The sequence below is a fragment of the Phyllostomus discolor genome, chromosome 1 (genome assembly GCF_004126475.2).
Source record: "Phyllostomus discolor isolate MPI-MPIP mPhyDis1 chromosome 1, mPhyDis1.pri.v3, whole genome shotgun sequence".
Taxonomy (NCBI): domain Eukaryota; kingdom Metazoa; phylum Chordata; class Mammalia; order Chiroptera; family Phyllostomidae; genus Phyllostomus; species Phyllostomus discolor.
This window is the reverse complement of record NC_040903.2, coordinates 26,194,672-26,215,804: the sequence shown is the minus strand read 5'-3', so window position 1 is coordinate 26,215,804 and position 21,133 is coordinate 26,194,672. Positions and strand designations below refer to the sequence as shown.

The 21,133-nt window shown below is 39.4% G+C and overlaps 1 protein-coding gene across 4 annotated transcripts in view; it reads left to right on the top strand.

The window, feature by feature from the left end:
* Window positions 1-16,938, top strand: part of ATP8A1 (ATPase phospholipid transporting 8A1) — a 216,513-nt gene extending 199,575 nt beyond the window's left edge. For all 4 annotated transcript variants that reach the window (XM_028505406.2, XM_036020088.1, XM_028505407.2 and 1 more), the window contains 4 exons: window positions 3,024-3,112; window positions 3,858-3,950; window positions 11,320-11,411; window positions 12,608-16,938. In XM_028505406.2, coding sequence (XP_028361207.1) covers window positions 3,024-3,112; window positions 3,858-3,950; window positions 11,320-11,411; window positions 12,608-12,705 — 372 coding nt within the window. In that variant the 3' untranslated portion in view covers window positions 12,706-16,938. The remainder of the gene's footprint in view (window positions 1-3,023; window positions 3,113-3,857; window positions 3,951-11,319; window positions 11,412-12,607) is intronic.
* Window positions 16,939-21,133: the final 4,195 nt, after the last annotated feature.

The following is a 21,133-nucleotide window of genomic DNA, read 5'->3' as shown; positions in this document are numbered from 1 at the left end:
TTACCAATGTTATCGGATTAATTCTTACAATCCACTTCACAGCTGAGAAAAAGCAGAGACTCGGAAGTCACTTATCCCAAGCCTGGGAGCTGGGAAGGGCAGAGCCGGATGGATGGGTTCAGGGCTGGCCATCCTTGTCCTGCTCCAGCTGGGGTCCACAGATACAGCCTTTGGTTCCCAGAGGGCCTGCTTGTTTAGACGGTATCTGTACTCTGTCCAAGAATGAGTCACAGTGCAGCACTCTGATATTTCTAGTGTGCTGTGAAAGGAGGGGTAAACTAGGAACCCTTTGCTGAAGGGCTGTAGGCAGGTAGCACTTGAAATTCTTTCTCCTACACAACTGAACTTGGAGACTCTGAAGGTGAAGGACTGGGTGTTGTCTCTGGTGTGGGAACGTAGTTGCTCAGAGGTGAGCTCCTCTGATCTGGTCAAGGCCCTTGGCCTAGCTAAATGCATGGGAGCTCACATTTTCTCAAACGTCCCTTCTCTGCGAGTTCACACGGAAATTTCAGAACAGTCCCTCATGCCTCTGCTGCATCTTGCATTTTCAGGCAGGGCTGCTTCATTTCTGGAAGCCCGCGTGGTCCGAGCTGGAGCCAGCCTCACTCCACAGAGACAAGTGGTTGTTTGTCCGGCCAGGGCCTGTGCCCTCCAGTTACCGGCTTCAAGGCTCCCTGGGATGATCCTTTCTCCAGTCCCAGGGAGGCACTTTTGTGGCCCATTCCCTTTGGTCTCACAGGGGCTGGAGGAGTGGTGGGGGGGCCGCTTGGCAAGGCCCACCGATCTCCCACGTTAGGAGCATTTTGCAAACCCGTCCCGGAGGGAGCTCGAGCCCAGCCCCGAACAGGCTGCTCCTGTTCCCCCTTTGTGTGCGGGGGTCGAGCGCCTTTCCCCAGCTGACCTGCCTGCGAGTGGAGACATGTGAAAAGTTAAGAGACAAAAATGGTTTCTGCAGAGGGAGGGGGAGCGTTCTTGTACAGAAAGGAAGGAAATACCTCTGTGGGATTTTTTCCCCCGCTCTTCATCCAAAAAATACAGAGACTCTCTGTCTTTAATGCGAATGCCAGCTTTAAATCTTTTAGGTTTGGATTAACTCTGCAAAAGAAAAGAAAAATCTGACAGGCTTTCAGATATGACACAGAAAAACTTTTTTTCCCCTCAATTCATGTTGCTGGTTTGCAAAGCCAAAGGCTGGTGGCCTGAATAGTGAGCGCCAGTTAACATCACAATGGTCAGAGTTAGCAGCCGCCGGCCTCCCCCCTCCACCACTCTTGCCTTTTCCATCAGCGGACAGTTAATACAAGGTGGCAGAGGCAAGAAGAAATTTTTCTCCTCTTGCCCCCTCAATTAAAAGAGGTTAAAATTAAGCCGGGTCAATGAGGCATTTTCAGCGACGTGACTTAGAATGTCGAATCTTACCTTTTCCCCCCAGGAGGAAAGAGAAATGTGGTGTTTCACAGCCCTTACCTGACCAAAAAGCTTCCTTCGCTCTAAACAAAACCCCCTGAGCTGACAGACATTTCCTACTACACAGTGACTGCGGTTTTCACTATTGAGGATGTCAGCAAACACGTCTCAGATCACGCTTTGCCTATAAAATAAAATGACTTTTATGTGAATATTTCTCATGGTGTCAGCGGCTAGAATGTGGGTGCTATGTCGTTGAATCCACGTGGCAACGTCTATTTTCTGAAATTTTTTGTAATAGCACATTTTTATGAAAACGGTATTCAGAGCTATTTGATCTTATAAAGGGGAAAAAAAAAAATCTTAGCATTCTTGAACCAACACTCTATCGAGAAGCCCATGTTTATGTAAAAAAAATTTAAACAGCAGGTCCTGGCTTTCAGTTGAAAGTCAAAATGAACAGGTAATTTGAAACATAATTTAAAATGCGTAATATTTTTATGTGATGAGGATTGATTAGGAGTGTTCGTGTGTAATTCTGAAACTGCCTGTAAGAATTAAACTCTAGATCATTTTTAATTCCCCAACCACACATGGTTAAAAACAAAAGTCGGTGATTGTTAGCAGAGTGTAAATATGCATGCATTAGTGGGCTACACTTTAATGGGGTTATAACAGTACATGTACTGCAAATTTGTTCTCAGTAAACAAATCGACTTGAAGTGAAACAAAATATTCCTTTTGGTTTCATTGTATGACATATTCCTTTCAACTTCTGTGTAATCTTATTATATTACAAAGGACATTTTATTATAATTGCAAATAACCCATAGAATTTATTAATTTCGTAATCGTAGAAACATTTTTTGCAACACAAAATTGATACAGCAGTTTGGGATTTGATACAAAATAATGATTAAAACTATTTTTAATATACTTCTACTTGAGTTTTACATGCTAGATATTTGGGTTGACTTTAGCAGTAACAGAATGTAGCAATACAAATTATATAAATCTTTGAACAAAATTTAAGATTATCATATATAATACCAGATGAAAATAGTAAAATATTTTTATAGATATCTTAATTTTATTATACTATATTCGTGATTTATCTAGATGATTTTTTAATATTGTGTCATATTTTATAAAAGCAATTAATTTTTATTTGCAAATTAATGAAGTTAGGATTTATTTTACATGTTGTATTATAAGAGAATTTAATCCAGAACATATTTGAATTTTCTCAAAAAGATTGATGTTTATATTATAAAGATATAAACGAAGGTCAGAGATAATTCTAAGTTATAAGAGAATGTCAAAGTTTATTTCTCCATGTATTGACCACAACAATAAAAATCTCACATAAAATTATGACAAGACTTGCCACATGCTAAAACTTGCTAGATTAGACACTCAAAGGGGAAAAAATAAATGCAGTATATATATAGATTAACACATTTGGCTTTTAATTTCACAAGTTTAAATTTAGAGTTATCATATTCTCTTTCAGAATGAGATTCTTAAAATTATTTTACTTAAAATGCTATAAAGCTAAACACGAATACTGTGTTTGCTGGTTTTTAAAGTCACACTGTTTCTGGCGGTTTTCTCAGGCAGCCATGCTGTTCGGCTCCGGGGTCTTCTGGACGGGTCTGCTCTTCATCCCCGTGGCGTCCCTGCTGCTCGACGTGGCGTGCAAGGTGTAAGTGGGGCCCGCTGCGTGCACAAAAACACAGATGGGTGCCAGCCCACCAATTTCTCTACTCATAACATCGACCTGAGAATGGGAAGTTTCCAGGATAGGAGTCAGCAATAGTCATGTATTCTACATAAATAAAGAAGAAAAGAGTGATTGAAGAACTAGAAAATTAAATGAGTTTAAAAGGCAGAATAAGAAGTAAAGCAGGCAGTTTCAGTTAATATTAGAGAGTACACTCTTAGAAATTACCCTGAAAAACCCAGTCAAGGTAGAAGAAAAATTCTGTTCTCTTCAAATACACGTACATATATCTTGTTAATGAACAATACTTGTGAAATGAAGCTTTGTGCTTGCTTGATTCCAAACATATATAAATACACATTGAAGGGTTTTTTTGCTTGCCTGATTCTAAACATATATAAAATATAGAACTATAGAACTTTAATAATTTACTGAAGGATTATAAATTTGAATATGTTATCTCTTCCCACAAAAAACGTTACCATTAAAGTTAGTTACAGGATGCTTACTTAATAACTATGAGAGTTTTAATGCTATAAACCTGAGCCATTTACTTTATTGTTTCTTTAATTATATTAATGCTCAAAATCATTGCAATTTTTAGATTCTTTCGAAAAACTATTATTTCTACTCTGGTTACTCTTGTTTTTAGAAGCATGATAATGCACCAGTTTTGTGAGGTCTTTAGTCTTCACACAAATATTTCCATGCAAACTCTTTTTTGCAGTATCAAGAGGACCGCTTTTAAAACATTAGTAGACGAAGTTCAGGAGCTAGAAGCGAAATCTCAAGACCCAGGAGCAGTCGTGCTTGGAAAAAGGTAAACTACACTGAATGTGGTCTTTTCCTAGTGAACTTTCAGTTTTCCTTTTACTAGAGATTGGAAATCAGTGGTAAAACTTGTATTTTATCAGTTTACAAGGAGCCAGCGTTGTCGTTGACAGATTTGGGAATCAGAGAGACGTGGATTCGGATCGGACCTGTCATTTCACTGAGCTGTGTGTGGCCTTAGCCACGTTGCTTAGTGCTTCCGAGCCACAGTCTCCTCATCTCTACAATGGGGGAGATGATGCCTACCTCAGGCTAGTTGTGAGAATTGAATAAAATACCATCGATAAAGCAGATAGCTCAATGTCGGGTGCTTAATGAGCAGTAAATAAGTGGAAGTCACAGATAGTATTGTATCACTGAACTGAAAAAGGGAAAAAGACTTTCAGCCTCAAACAGTACCCATGTGTCCTGAACACACTCATGTGTCCTGAAAATCAGAGCTTGACTTAGGGCAGAGCGCCCTGCAGTTGCACGTGTGTCTTGGTGTGTGAGTAAGAACTGACCTAGGCCTCTGTCATATATATTGGGAAGGGACTTACTTAATGTCTTTCCAGTCCTTTCCTCCCCACCACCACCTCCAAAAAAGCGATTGGAAAGCTAATCAAATTCATTACATTCACAAAGCATTAAAGAAAGAAAAGTAAGATTATTTGAAGCCATCCGTAATAAACTACAAATATGAAGATGATGCCAGGTGTTTATATTCCTCTCTTCCATCACACTAAAACACACTAAAGTTTTGTCTAAACCGTAAGATATATTTTGCTCTGGTCTGTGTCGCCTTCATCATGACTCACTGTTGTTTGACTCAGTGGAGTGAGTGTCAGGCTGGGAACATAGGCTGAGACGGCGGCTGCCTCACTTGCTTCCACGTGGCCTAAGGGGCCCCTCACACCGCCGCCTGTGCCTCTCTGGAAACACTAGCACTGGCTTCTGTGGGGCACTCACTGTGAGCCAGGTGCTACACTCGTCACTGCATGTTCATCTCTCATTGAGGCCCTATAGCAACAGCATACAAATCCATCACCCCCACGTGTCCCAGATGGGGAAACCGGGACCAGGAGAGACTCAGTTCTCGAAGTCAGAAGTGACAGAGCTGGGCCTTCAGCCCATGTCTGTGGACTCTCAGACCCTTGCTCCCAACTGTTCACTGTTTTGCCTCCTCGCGCTACCTTGTCAAGAATGCGTTAGAGCAGCACAAACAGCCTGCCCTAACAGGCAACCCGACAGAGTTCTTGACCTCTCTGAGTCAGTGTGCCTGTGCGTGTGATGGGGATGATAGTACAGTTTTCAATATTAGAGACATTCTCCTCCTCTCTCAGCCTTCCCCTCAGTCTCTGTTCTTTCATCTACAAGTTTCCAGCTCCGACAATGGCCTGGCATAAATAGCCCCTCAGTAAATGTTGTCTCTCTCTTTCACACTAGCTATATAAAGGATGTGCTGAGAGTTCTAGTTCACAAAAGTGTGAATAAAACCATTCATTAACAATTATTAGGGAAAGTCCTCTCATGGTCCTTGTCACTAACCTATGGAGTAAATTTCTCATATGTGTAAGTTAATAAAACTTACATTAAGACCCTCCATGTGATTTTCAATTTTTGTGGTTTGTAGTGGTAATCAGAGTCAGTTCATAAATCAGGCTGAGGGTTTGATGCGATGACCTCTAGATTCTAAAGATGTGGTAAGTCTGTGATGTATGTAGCACTCCCATGAATAAACTAAGAGAGTCTGAAAGGAAGGAAGTCAATTCTGCCATACATGACCTCCAACCTCTGCATGGAAGATGCACCAGATAGAGTGAACTCTCCAGCCCAGCTCATTTGCCTAAAATAGCTCTTCAGCTCAAGAGCTCAGAAATGAGTTGGCTGTCAGCTGAACACCACAGGCGAGAGCCCCTGGAACAACACATACCCCGTGTCGCTGCCGCTGCCCATTACCGATCCAAGGATGCTGATGCTCAGCCAGCCCAGTGTCTGCCTGCTAGGTGATCGCTAGGGGAGGGGGAAGGGAAAAGATCTGGGAAAGGAGAAAAATCTAAACTAGTTGGTAAAGTCTTCGTGCTACACTAATTGCATTCTAAGGCAGAAAGAAACTGTCAGATTGATTTTACCGCCAGGATTATTTTAGGAATCCTGCACAATGATATCGATGTCAAACTTTTTCAAGTTCACTGATTTTATCTATGCTTTCAAAGAGGGAGAAATTGTGATTTCTCTGTGTTTTAGCAGTATCACACTTCCTTTAGTTCCAAAACACGGTGTTCTTTTACACCTCCCAGTGTTTATCTGCCCGTGCTGTTCCCTTGTCTGGAAGCTGGCACCCTGGTACAGAGTGGACGGTCTGATTCCTAGCCTTCAAAACCCAGTTCAGTGCAATTACCTCAACTTTTCACAAATACAATTAATTGCTACTCTGTTTAATCCATACTTTGTTTACTCTTCTGTTTTTATATTTATTACCTATATTACAATGTGTTTGTCTCCCCTGTATTTGTTTGTTTTCTGCTGGATTGAATTCCTTGAAGGAGAGACCCTCTGTCTTAGTCCTCTCAACCCAACACCTAGCACAGTGCCAGGAATGTCAAGGGAGGGAAGGAAGGGAGGGAAGGAGGTGGGGAGGGAGGACTCAAACATTTGGTGAAAGGATAAATGAATGGTCAAGAGAAGGAAGGAAAGAAGGAAGGGAGGGAAGGGAAGGGAAGGGAAGGGTAGGGTAGGGTGAAAGTACACAGCAGTGGGTGGTAAGCAGGTGGTTGACCTGTGGATAGTAATTTAAAAATAGAATACGTAAGAACACAGAATTATTGATACACAGGTTACACTTCCCAAACAAGTTATGTCCAGAGTAATGATGGTTTACATGTTTTATCATAGAATGATTCAGTTAGAGGCGATCAGCCCTAATTTTCTCTCATCTTCACTAAGAGATGCTGTGATGTCAAGCTATACACAGAATGGAACTCTGCTAGAGAAACTGTAACCTGTAAGCCGGTATCCAGATCAATATGTGCAATCACTTATTTTTCATCTTTACTCACTCTCAAAAGTTAAAACATTTTAGTTAAAATAATGAGTCCTTTTTAGAGGAAATAGTATGCCACTTACCATATCATCCAGCAAATTAGATATATTCAAATTTTACATCAACACTTTGTGGGGAAAGTGTGTTTCACCATTTTAAATATACTGCTTTGGAGCCATGGGTTGTAGTAGAAATTGATTTAAGCCTAAAGTACTGGCAGAATAAATGCAAACTTCCCTCCTGATGAGGGTGTGGCGGTGGCTAATTATTTTTAAATAAGGAAAGGCCGTCAGTGAGACCCTGGTTCTGCTGGAACTTCTGCGTGGACGTGCTCCAACACTAGGGGCAGAAACCTCTGCAATTCCAAAATCCAAAAAAAAATTGTGTCAAAAATCAGTTTTTCCCATAGCTTTATAGCAGACCTTTCCTGAAAAAAAAACAAAAACATTTGTTCTGTAAATACAAGGACATTAATAGTGTTTATTTTCTCCATAATGTAAATGTTTATACATTTTATAGCAGAAATATTAAATTGGGGGGGCCTCGCAGATCCCACTTGAGGGTATTGTATCCACAAATTGCGTGTAACATCTTGCCTGCTGTTGAAAAAAATGGAAATTCAAAACCCAAAGGATTAACATAAGGGGTTGTAGACTCAGGGTTCCTTGGAGACAGGGCAGTTATTTGGGGGATATTTTTTATATGCGTATGAAGCAGTACATCCTACAGACAGGCAAATATGATAGCAAGACTCATAATTTTTCATATCTCACCGTAGACATTAACCAGGAGGTCACCACCAGCCATCACTGAGTAGGATGTAGCCCAGGGTCTGCAGCTCCTTTCTCCCTACTTTGCCCACACGGACCTCTGTCTGGTCCATAGCCTGGGCTTTAAAGAAGAGAATGGGAGAGTACGGACGCCACATAATTTGGCCATCTAGGTGGTGATGATGGTCTCTCCCAGTCTCTCCTGTGTTGTGTATCCTGATAAAACAGCAAATATAACATTGCCCAAGAACTAATAGAAAAGAAACTCTATTTCTCCATTTTCTCACTGGATTTCATGCCAGTGTTACACCAATTTCTTGGGCTTTAGGCGAGGCAGACACGTCAAACGTTTCCCCAGCCTTCTCCCGTCACTGTGACCGAGGTCCTGGCCGGCATTTGCAAAGAAGAGGCAGAGAGCAATGAAATGTTCTCTCTCCCAGGGCAGAGATCAGGCCTGACACACTCATTGTTTACGTCCCCACCGATAATGCCGCCCTGCACAGGGCAGCTGTCACGTGCTGCACACCAAAACAGCCCGTGAATGAAGGGTTATTTACTTTCCAGAGGATATCCATTTTACCCATTTTAACGAGTCAACCAAAATAGCTTGACGACCCAATATAAAGACAAATGCAAGTTTGCCACTCTTAAAGGATTACTGAAAATACCCTGTGACAATGTGTTCCAGGGCAAGTGATGGTTTTTACCTATATTTTTTTAATGTTCCAAAATGAAGTACCATTTTAAAACATGGTATCTTGCCACCTCACCTCCACCAGATACTTAAGTTGCAAAATTGTAGTGGGTTTGAAAATCAAGTCACATAATTAAGTGGTAGTTGTTATGTATGTAATCGCATTAAACAAATTCAGAATTTGCATAGCTTGGTATGTAAATGAAAGAGACCACACAAGCCTGAGTGAAACTACTAAGAGTCGGGAAGAACGTGCGTTTTTTTCTGAGAAGGGATCCTAGAGACTTTCTTCTCACACTATGTTCAGCCATTCAACAAAACTTTTAACACATCTATTAATGGTTAACATGGTACCAGTATATTTTATAATATGTGACTTGATAGTAATATTAGTACCCGTAAACATCAGTGGCACAAAATTGCATTATTTCAACCTAATGAGCAGTTCCCTAATTTAGGTAGGATAACACTAGAAAAATAGAACTCATCATCACTGACTATTTATTAAGCATCTGCCTATGAGTGACATTTATGTTCTCTAGAGGGGACCCTGCTCCATAAGAACTAAAGTAATAGGTAGCTAAGAGAAAGAAAAAAAACACCTAGTTTTCTCCTGAGGAAGTGGAATAGGGGTATCATAAATTAAACTCATGTAGCAGTAGCCATCTGGTGTTGAATAAAAACCAAGGCATCATGATCCTCACAAAGCATCTTTTGTTCGGTGATGATCTCTGTTCTTGTTGATTTTTTATAGGTAAGTTCTTGGGGATCCGGGGAGTGGTGAGGGGCAGGACATTTGTGGAGTGCTTTCTAAGTGCCCGTCACTGTGCCAGACGCCACGCCATGGCCTGAGGGGTGGGGACTGTCCCCCTGTTGTACAGAAAATGCTTGAGTAGAGTTTGCCTAAGGTGGCCCTGCTAATAAGTAACAGACTCAGAATTAAACCGAAGTCAGTCTGCAAAGCCTGTGCTTTTTCCACAGTGATATGCTCCTTTCCCAAAAAAGACTTTCTTAGTGCTTTTTTGTTCTGGGGGGGTTGTTTGTTTGTTTTTGTTTTGGAACACTAAACATGAGCTTGATATAAGAGCTGAACAAAATTCAGTGTAGCCTTATATGAAAATGTTACCAAACAAAATTGCATTATCTTAGGTAGGTAAATTGCCATAATATGAAAAACAAAATTCTCCTGTCTGCCTTCTTAACACTCCGGCGTTGCCGTGTTTGAGTATTATGCATCTAGAAAGGCCAGCCTGAAACCTGGAAAACGTATTTTGGGAAGAGGCAGCTCTATAATGATGCATTACGATCTTGTGGTCTAATGTAGTCATTTCCATTTTACCTCCCAGCACCCCAGCCGCCGAGGCTCTGCAAACAAAATCTGACCACCTGCTGCTAAAGCTGCCCAACTGCCCCAAAGCAGTTACATATTTTAATGCCCCTCAGGGTCCCGGGGCTGTAATGTTAGTAAATTTTTTTTTAAAAAGTGACTGTAAAAATGGCCCCTTTTCCTTCCCCTTAAATCTGTTTATTTCACTGGTAAAAACAGGTTTTACAAATATTTGCAAACCCACTGGAGTTTTAGATGAATTCGCTTTCTTGCCTTAATGTAGCTAATTCCCAGTGACAATAAAGTATGTCTAATAATTACCAGTTAACATCCCTAGACTTTAAAAAATATGTGTGGAAGATTACTACAAATGTCAACATTTCTAAATATTTTACTTTAGCCAAAGCCTAAATATTTGTATAATTACAAGTTCGTTTTGCAGAGGACCCTTTCTCTGTTTTCCGTGTGATAAAAATCGTTCCATGTCAGGGTCTCAGAATCACTGGCAAAATACTGACCTCGCATAACTTACAGCAGTTTAACCAGAGCTTTTATAGTGGGGAAAATACAAGATGGAAAATTTTCAGCTGAGTTAGTTCCAGTGATTAAAACAAAGTTGTATAAACATTTGTTGCAACGCATATAGATTACTTATTAGCTCTTCATGCTTATTATGTTCTTTGATATCAAAGCAAGGCTTGAGAAATCAGCCAGTAGAGAAACGGCATGATTGGGAGGATTGATGGTGTTTCAAAAAGCACTTCAGAATTATCATTCAAATTCAGCCAGTATTGGAGTTCCCTACTGTATAAGGCAGTTCTGCATGTAGTGAAAAAAAAAATAGGTGCATTATTTCTGACAGTGTGCTTTTGGAAGTTACATAATTAATCACATGAATTTGTTCCTGTGGAAAAGATTATTCTAAACATTTATTGAAAAATAAATATTGTGCTGTCATATTTTACCTCTATAATTACTTTCTGCAAATAGTTCTTTTATTTTAAAATGAAACTAAGGGACATATTTCATACCATATTAGTGGTAATGGAATTTTTCTAATTAAAAAGTCTATGAAATTTCTTCTTTGTGTAATTTCTAGGATTTCTTTACATAACAAAAAAAAATACTGTGCACCAAAATATATTTAAAGCAGGAAAAAGATATAATGATTTTTTTAATTCTAAAAATTCCATGCTTAAAATATACACAGTAAGTCAACTAAGATTTTAGAAGCTAATAAACTACTGGAAGATTTTTTTTAATTTCTTATTAATTGTATTGTGCAGGTTCTATAGCTCCATTTGACTATAACATAACTGGGGTGTGGGGAAGTCTTTTGACTGGATTATTGGGGGCAAAATAGCCCTGCATCTAAACTCTCAAAATCCCATTATCTGAGAAAATGGGGTAAAAAAGAAATCAGCAGACTACAGATTTCTCGGGCGGTCTTTTGTCTGAGCCTGAGTCTCTCTGGTGGTCCTGTGGGCACACGGGGGTCTCTGCTGAGCTTATCATTCACTTCTCACGTTCGCACCTGCTCTGCAGCCTCACCGAGAGGGCGCAACTGCTCAAGAACGTCTTTAAGAAGAACCACGTCAATCTGTACCGGTCTGAATCGCTGCAACAAAACCTGCTCCGTAAGTCCCTGAACTCTTACTTCTATAAAAAGTTCTACCTTACGTCATGGCATTCATGAGAACAGTACTTTGACTTTAGGGATGTTGAACTATTTAAAATTAGCACCTGAAACCACTTTTGCATCTTTTGCAGCATGTTATGTGAATAACAAATGTTTAGAGAGTCCTTTAACCTCAATCCTCTCACATTTAGCAGAGGAGATAGAGCACTGTAACATTTTGCAGCTTTCATTTAAAGAAAAATATTCCCACATGCCCCTTGCTTCCTTAAATCTTAAAAAGAACCGGTAAAATAAATCTGAAGTCTTAAAAGCTCTCTCTGTATTATCTTTTCTACTTGAATAACTTTGCAATAGCCTTTTCAGCTTTCATGCAGAACAATGAAACATATATTTCCCCCTTTGAAAATATTTATGAACATTTAGAGTTGTAACAAATTACTAGGTATCATGCCCTGTTAACATTTCAAGGATCTAAAAAAGAATATAATATATAAAGCCCTCTAGTAAATGTATTTGTGTTAGTAATATATCTTTTGTTTCATGTTGTTTCCACATACAATTTATTTTCACTTGTATATACTCGTGTTTAATGGCTTTTGCTCTTTATACTTCAAGGGGCCTTTCCTCAAGATGTGATCCCCTTGGGGGCCATTTCTCGTCCATAGGCCCCCGCCAACCCTGCTGGGGCTTGAGCGAGTTTCTTTGTCAGTTGCCCAAAGCCAGGCAGGGTCTTGTCTGAGGGAAGGAGACCATTTCCCACCATTCGTAGTTATGGGTGCTTCTCCCTTCCCTTTTATTCCTCCTTCCCTCTCATCTGCCTGATCTGTGCAGGCACTCATGTGCCCACTTGACTCGGCCCTCCAGCCCCTCCTGTAGCCGGGATGCAAAAACTAGATGGGTTGGCCCTGGGATGCTGAACGGAGAATTGAGAGGGGTTGGGAGTGCCTGCTCGTTTGTCTAGGGAGCAGAACTTGGAGGATCTAAGCCAGTCATCCATCCCCCTCTTCATTCTGCACGCTCGACTCTGTGTTTTTTTCCCAACATTAAAAATGAGTGTCTTCATGCTTCGGAGGGTGGGGGGTGGCGGGGAATGCATGAGTGTGCCAAGTTAGAAAATGAGCACTCAGAACTCAGAGGAGCCGAGATTCCCAGTGACTTCATGATGATCCTTTCTACTTTATCTTTAACTTGCAGACGGGTATGCTTTCTCTCAAGATGAAAATGGAATCGTCTCGCAGTCAGAAGTGATTAGGGCCTATGATACCACGAAGCAGAGGCCTGATGAATGGTGATGGGGAGGGGCCGCCGAGCAGGCCCTGCTGCGTCTCTGAGGAGAGCTCCCACGTCTCCACCGGAACCCGCGACCAGTCCCAGCCTGGTCCATGGAGGCGGAAGGTGGATCTGAGCTCGTGTCCTTGACTGACATTCAGATTCATGTATATTATAGACATAAGCACTGTGCGACTCTACTGTAACACCATCTCTTTCAGATTTTTCAAAGTTTTTGCTAAGCCTTTGTAAACAGAAATTGGAAATGACCTTGTATCTTGCCAGAGTGCTTTCTTAAACGGAGAATAGGTCGGTATTCTTAAGCTGTTACTCTGGGGCTGCAACTGTCAATTTAGTGGATATACCACACGATGACCAACCATTTAAAAAAAAAAACTCTAAAATGGGAATAAGTGAACAGGACTCTTGATATCCAGACTTAGATTTCAGAATATGCTGACAAAAAAGAAAACCAGCATTCTTAAGGAACTGACTCAACTTACTGAGAAAAATTCCTAAACAAGACATGAATAAGTGTTTGTGTCAAAAATTATCTTGATAAATGTTTGCCAAAGAAGTTCAATAAATGTATTTTTCATTCAGTAGTCATTTGCCCAGAAATTTGAGAGAAAGTTTACCTCCAATTCTGCTATGAGATCTGCATGCTTGACTTTTCAAATATAAGACTGATTTGCAAACAAAAAAAAAAATGAGTATTTCAAGGCATTTGCTACTAAAATCTGTGATGTTGCACCTTTGGCCTTACAAATGCTTCTCACTTGTTTGTCGTCTTTATGTGTCAAGTTAGAGGACACACGTGGTGATGTGATTCTGTCGTTACAATACTGATTTTTAAAACTGTTTGTCTCAGTCATTTCTAATGAGGTTTCATCGTCATTTAGATTTTACTAAAGATCCGGCTTCTGCTGTAGATCGGGTGATGTCATTTTGTCTTAAAGTTTTCTCTCTTAAGAAAAATATGCTTACCTATTCATGTGGCATTTCTAATGCTCCTGTCTGTCGAGATGTTTGAAACATCATGTCGGGTAAATGCATGGGCTTCTGTACTGTGTTTCGATTCTCCCTGTTCGTTCCCACTAGAGATGCCTGCTGTCTTATGTAGCACGCCCTGTGTTATGCTGACCGCCCTCTACTTACGACTGAGAATTACTTCACAGTTCACTTGTCAAGCAGCTGCCAAAATCAGTCACATACTGCTAATTGGAACAAATAAATAGTACATTTTCCCCATTTAAAAAATACCTATTGTATTCAGAAAGCCTATGACTTTACAGTCAAAGAACACTTTTCATCGTGAGTTGGTTCCATTAATATGCTTTAAAATGTATGTTCAGTTTGATTATTTTCTGCATTTTCAAGACATCTAAAAATGCCTGTTTTGCTACCAACAATAAATGGTGAAGGGGCTGTTTTGAAACCACAACCAGTTTTCTACACTATTTTTAAAATAATGCTTTCATTTAGGAAAAAATAAAAAAGGAGTACTAGATTTCAGATACACTTCAGAGATTGAAGCAAACTTTTTGCCTTTTATTCAAAAGCCTGTTTGCCTTTAAGTGGACTTACCAGCAAAATGGATAGAAGTTCCTCTTTAAAATAAAGTCAACTAGAACTGAGAGGTGATTTTTTCCAAATCACTCCTTGAGGTTAATAATTTCACATTCTCTTTGCCCTTTTTCTCAATCTAGATTTAAAATGAGTCTATACATCATTTCCTTCTCAGTGTTTTTAGCTATTTGGTTACAAGCATGCCTCCCACATTTTCTACAAATAAGAGAGCTTGTAACACACACATAATTCTAACCTAAAAGGGGCAAGGAGTTGACATACTTCACTTCCCAGACCCTTGCCTTTCGGGGTTCAGATTAAGAGATTGTGAATCAAAACATCTCACAAGACCACAGGTGTAAGCTCATCTTCAGAATTCCAAAGTCACAGACTTGACCTGTCTACCGAGTGGATATTTAGAGTGGCTTTTCTGGGCTTCCCAGTGGTGATGGTTACGGTTAAACCACAAAAACTAAAAAACAAGAATGACGTGCCTCCCTCCAGAGAAAACCCAATGGCAGATACAGACAACAGTTGCTTCCACTTGCCCTCACCTCACCAGGGGCATTTTGCTCCAAAACTTCAATAGCAAAATAGGATGACTGTAATACAACTGCATTTTATGACTTAAGAAAACAAAGTTTTATTTTATCTTGAAACATGGATTGTTTCTATGGAGCTCTTCAATGTGAGTGGAATGTTCATGGTTAATAATGTATAGAATCAGGATCGGAAATATGACTAATTTATGGGGTGTTTTTTGCCCCGTGGCTCTCTACTTGAATGATCAATATTAAGTCAATTTCTTCACTTCTTTGGTGGGAGTGGGGGATGGGCATCAGGGAGCGATCTCCATGGCAGAACTTACAGATTGCAAGGCAATGACTTTATGGTGTTAAATTAGAGAAAACCCTCTGATTTTTCAACCTTCCCAAGGAGAAAAAAATGAAACAGTTTTACCAGGATTCCAATAAACAGTTGAAGTGACTTTCCACAAGTATTTTCTGAAATAGAGGACATGCACTCTTCAATTAATGGTATTGCTAACACCACTGCTTTACAATGTTTACAATTCAGAAAATACCACTTACAGCAGAAAATCCTCATTTGTTTTGCGTGGAAAAGCTGGGAGTCGCTTCATTAATGTTGAATAGGACACAGTGACATTGTGCCTGAACTTTCTAAACGTTTTATATAACATATGGAAATATATTGGTGTTTCACACCCAGAAAGATGCTATATGGTAGAAATTATTAGCAGGAAAATGGTGTTTCTCAGGAATGTAGTAAATTTGAAAGGATGTATGTGCTGCCCACCCTCCCACGCCCCGCTCTGTCTGATGTAAGCCTGCTTCGGCAGTGTTGCAAAGCTAATGGAAGACTTTTCTAATCAAGTCAGGTGAATGTGTATTCAGCTCCATAATATCAGCCATTTACATAAATTGTATGGTCACCTAATGGAACCAGTGATTCCTCTAAATTTCCAGAGGGGAAAAATGAATTCAAGAAATCAGCATTTATTCCGATCGTTACATTTTATGTTTTAACTTTGCAATTCAGCCGTCTAAATGTCCAAGATGCGAGTCATGTGATAGTGGGCGGAGCATTTTGCACACTGTCCCTCACCTGTAGTCTGTCATTTCCGACGTTCTTTCAGGAAAGGAATGGTAGTCGGAAAGTCATAGATTGTATGTTTGTAGTTTTCAAATTATCTATAACAATGTCAGTGTTATGAAACCTGAATAATCATTAGTGTTTATTTTTGTGCAGATGACCTTTGACAGTTCCCAGTTTTAAAGCATATTATCAAATAAGTCTATACTCTCATAATCATCTACAAAATTTACTGAGAAAAGGCCCACCCCATTCAGTCATAGAGGCCAAGCCCGTGAATCCTTTCTGTTGATTATTCAATGTAACACCATGCAGTCTGTTACCTAAGTAATGCTTTTGAATGATGACTATGTCTATAATGCCTCTTAAAGAGACCATAGTCTGATTGTTCTCACATTAAAATGACTGCAGTCACTTGTGAAACTTAGTTATACTTTTCTGCATTTTAATTAACCTTCAACAGCTATTAAAGTGGAATGTAAGTTAAATGTTGAAGGAAAGGAAATAAATGTTTTCCATTTTCCATCTCGATTTATTTTCTGTAGGAGAGCAGCTGTGTTTTTGATAGGCTTGTGGTTTGCATGAGTTCATATTTAAAGTGGTCCAGGCCAATGCATGGCTATTGCTGTAAATTTTGATGTTTATTTTGCCTTTTAAAATTCTATCATGGCTTACCTGGAATTTAATATTCAGTGGACAAATTAACTGGTCCTCTGCACAACTTTTGTTTAATAAGTAAATTATTTTACAAACAAATTTGAACAAATTTAATTGAAACTTTTGTTTAGCTTACCTCTGAGAATTTTTCTTAATAAAACTCACAGAACTTCTCAGCAAATAAATCTCCCTTAAGTAGGAAAAAAGCTAGAGTTCGTACTTGCTTACTTTGAATTAACAGCAACTTTCCCTAGGTAAATCTCCTCTTGCAAAGATGTGAGTGGAATATTAAAGAAGTAAATATTTCTACATCTCATGGTTCTAGAATAGAAGCCATAAATGCAGTAAATACTGTTTGTTGTTTGTTTTACTACTTGAAGCTTCCTTTTTCACATTTTCAAGTTTATTAGGTTATTTTTAAAAAAGCAGCCTTGGAAGGCAGCTATTGTACCATGGGAAAGTGCAGTTTGCATTCAAGATAAAATAGTGTTTTCAGCTCCATGAAAAACCATTCCGCTGAAACTGCTGTAGAGTCGTGAAGCTGCATGAGTGGGGAGTGCTGAGTCTGTGACTGTAGTAGTTCTCTCAGGTCTGTTCATCTCGGTGTTCGATGCACTGTGTTTTGTAAATAGTTATTCAAGTTGAGTAATACCCAACTCGGTGCGGCGTTCTGTGTCCTTGGCCTTCTGTGAATGTGCATGTTTTAAACTGCAAATTTTAAACATTTTGTCCTCTAATTGTTATTTAAAATAAAATAAACTTTACCATTACATAAAGAAAATTGTTAGTTTTAATTGCTAGTTTTAGAAACTGTATTGTTTTATAAAACTTCCAATCCATGGAACTCTACTATATAACCTGAGAAGGTATTATCTATTTAATGGCATTATTAACATATTTTGTTTATAATCCCAGTGATATATAAAATAACCCCTCATTTTTACTCAGCTAAATCAAGCATGAAGTGGAAATTATTAACTCTAGTATAGCAAGAAGGATAGTTTTTTAAAGTATATTTTATTGATTATGCTATTGCAGTTGTCCCATTTTTTCTCCCCTTTATCCCCCTCCACCCTGCATCCCCCTCCCTCCCTCCTTCCCTTTCTCCCTCCTTCCTTCCAGCATTCCTCACCCTTAGTTCATGTCTATGGGTCGTACATGTAAGTTCTTTGACTTATCCATTTCCTATCCTATTCCTAACCTCCCCGTGTCTATTTTGTACCTACCATTTATGTTTCTTTTCTATATATATATATATATATATATATATATATATATATATATATCCAGTCCTCTGCCTGAGGCTGGAACAGGCATTCTTTTTTTTTTAAGATTTTATTTATTTATTTTTAGAGAGGGAAGGGAGGGAGATAGAGAGAGAAACATCAATGTGCGATTGCTGGGGGTGATGGCCTGCAACCCAGGCATGTGCCCTGACTGGGAATCGAACCTGCAACACTTGGTTCTTAGCCCATGCTCAATCCACTGAGCTACGCCAGCCAGGGCTCCATTTATGTTTCTTATTCCCTGTACCTTTTCCCCCATTCTCCCCCCCTCCTTCCCCTTCCCATTGATAACCCTCCATATGATCTCCGTTTCTGTGATTCTATTCCTGTTCTAGTTGTTTGCTTTGTTTTTGTTTTTATATTTTTGATAATTAATTACTAAAAAGGAATAATTTAAATGAAATTATTATGTTTGATTCTTTGGTCAGAGAAGCCTTCCAGGATTGTCCCCCTTTGATATTTAAATCAGCCTACGGTTCAACAGCTAACTCATGGTGCCATCTTTCAAGTAGGGTAAATTTCTTAGGGTATCTAAATCCACCAAACTCTTTTAAGTTTATGAGAATGTGGTCAATTTTAGCCATTAATAATTGAATAAAGTAACCAGGAAAATAATATAATAGCCATGTGGTACAGAAGTACAGGCAACATCGGAAATGAGGACAATAGCTCTATCAAAAACGAGCATTGTTGAGTAAGAGGTGACAAAAGCTGCAGTCAGGTACCCTTCTGGATGGAGCGAGATCAGTTCGCAGAGAGGCACTGAGGAAGCCATCTGAGGAGCCCCTGGTTTTATCAGAGGGAGGCAGTGTGTGCTCAGCTGTCTGAGGCCCCCGTCCTTCCCCACAGTCTTCCCAGGGGCAGCAACTGGGTAAGGGCACCCCAAGGAACACCACAGCAAAACAGTGTCCCCACAGAAAAGTTCCCTGTGAATCATGTCTGGTGATTCTCACGTTCAACTTTACTGCCCTCAAAATGAGCACTGTTTATACTGACCCTGTTGTGTATGATGCCTTCTAGTGTAAGGAAAGAGCAACCTTAAAACACATTCCCATGAATTCAATACATCAGCCCCATGTTAAAGCGTTTGTACGCTAATGGCATTTCTAACCTGGAGCTTCCGTTTCAGCAACACAAAGCCACTCATTTTCACAAAGAAGAAAGATCTTCCTAACCTGGGTAATTTCACTAGTAACCTACTAAAAATTGTTGGAAAATATCACGCATTTTACCATTCAGGTTTTTTAGAATTATTTCATTTATCGGGGTGAGATTGGTGACTAAAACCATGTAGGTTTCAACCCTACAGTTCTGTAACATGGTCTGCATACTGCATTGTGTGCTCACCACCCAAAGTCAAGTCCCTTTCTGCCACCACTTATGGCCCTTTACCCTCTTCCACCTCCCCCTCCCCTTTTCCTCTGGCTGTCACCATACTATTGTCTGTGTTTATAAGGGTGGGGTTTTTTTTGCTTAATCACTTCACCTTTCCCCCCCAGTCACCAGACCCCCCTCACCTCTGACAGCTGTCTGTCCTGTGTATCTATGATTCTGTTTCTATTTTGTTAGTTTATTTTGCTTGTCAGATTCCACATATAAGTAAGATCATATGGTACTTGTTTTTCTCTGACTGGCTTATTTCACTTAGTATAATATTCTCCAGGTCCATCCATGATGTCACAAAAGGTAACATTTTCTTTTTCACAGCCAAGTAGTATTCCACTATGTAAATGTACCACAGCCTTTTTTATCCATTCATCCACAGATGGGGACTTTGGCTGCTTTCAGATTGCCTATTGTAAATAACACTGCTATGAACATAGGATATATTCTTTAAATCCATTTGAGTTTATTCTTGTGTGTGGATTAAGGAGGTGGTCTAGTTTCTTTTCTTTCTTTTTTTTTTTTGCATGTACCTATTTCATTTTCCCACACTGTTTATTGAATAGACTTTCTACTCTATTGTATGTCTTGCCTCCTCTATCAAATATTAATTAACCATAAGGGTGTGAGTGTCTTAATAGGAATTGTGTTGAATCTATAGATTGCTTTGGGTAGTATGGGCATTTTAATGATGTTGATTCTTCCTGCCCATGAACACTTATTTGTATCTTCCTCAATTTCTTTCTTCAGTATCATATAAACTTTTCAAGTATATGTTACCTTCTTGGTTAAATTTATTCCTAGTTATATACCCTATTTGTGTGTGTGTGTGACACTGTAAATGGGATTGTTTTCTTAGTTCCTCTTCTTGATAGTTTATTATTGGTCTATAAAATGCCACCAATTTCTGAATATTCTGTATACTGCTACTTTACTGACTTCTTTGATCAGTTCTAATCATGTTTTGGTGGAGCCTTTAGAGTTTTCTACGTAGTATCATGTCATCTGCAAATAATGACAGTTTTACTTCTTTCCTCCCAGTTCAGACGCCTTTTATTTCTTTTTTTTTTTTGTCTGATTGCTGTGGCTAGAACTTCCAGTACTATTTGAATAAGATGGTAAAGCAGACATCCCTGTCTTGTTCCTGATTTTAAGGGGAATGCTTTTAGTTTTTGCCCACTGAGTATGATGTTGGCTGTGGTACAGTTAGTTTTTATTTCAAGTTCAAACTATGTAACCAGAAATTCAAATAAGAATTATGTGTCAGAATAATTTTATTAATAACTAATATTTAATTGCAGCTTTAAAATGTCCATGTACATATAAAAATATGTTAACTGGTCATTCCTTAATAGTTTAATATGCCTGTAAATTCTTAATTTTCCTAAACACACACTAAGTAAACTTTTTACTTAGGCTATGCAAAGATAAACTGGCCCATTGAAATTTATTACATGCCTAATTGTGATTGTGTATGTTTTCAGGAACCTCTTTGGTTGTCTCATTTTAGGCAGGAAGTGTCCTTTGGATTTAAGTCAATCTGGCAAATTCTCCACGAGAAGAAACTAATAATAACATCAGTGAAGAGTAGAGAAGTGGGAAAAATGAGAGGGAACTGTCCACCCATTTGAAACTAGTTGACTGTATTAAATGTGCTTTTCTATGCGGGTGATAAACTAATTCACAGGCCATGTGTAACCAGCAGGGTGGGCGGTGTGCTCCGTCCCAGCCAATGGTAGTAAACTCGCCAGGTATTAGGGAAGGCCGTAGGTTATCCTGGGCTAGCTCCGTCAAACTGCCTGACCATTTTCTCTGTTCCCCCGCACTCCGCTCCACAGTTACGTCCACCCTCCCACAGTACTTAACCTTTCATTTTTATCTTAGGGTATGTCATCTGCTTTCTATTACTTACCGTTAACTTACGACACAGCTCCCTCCCCGC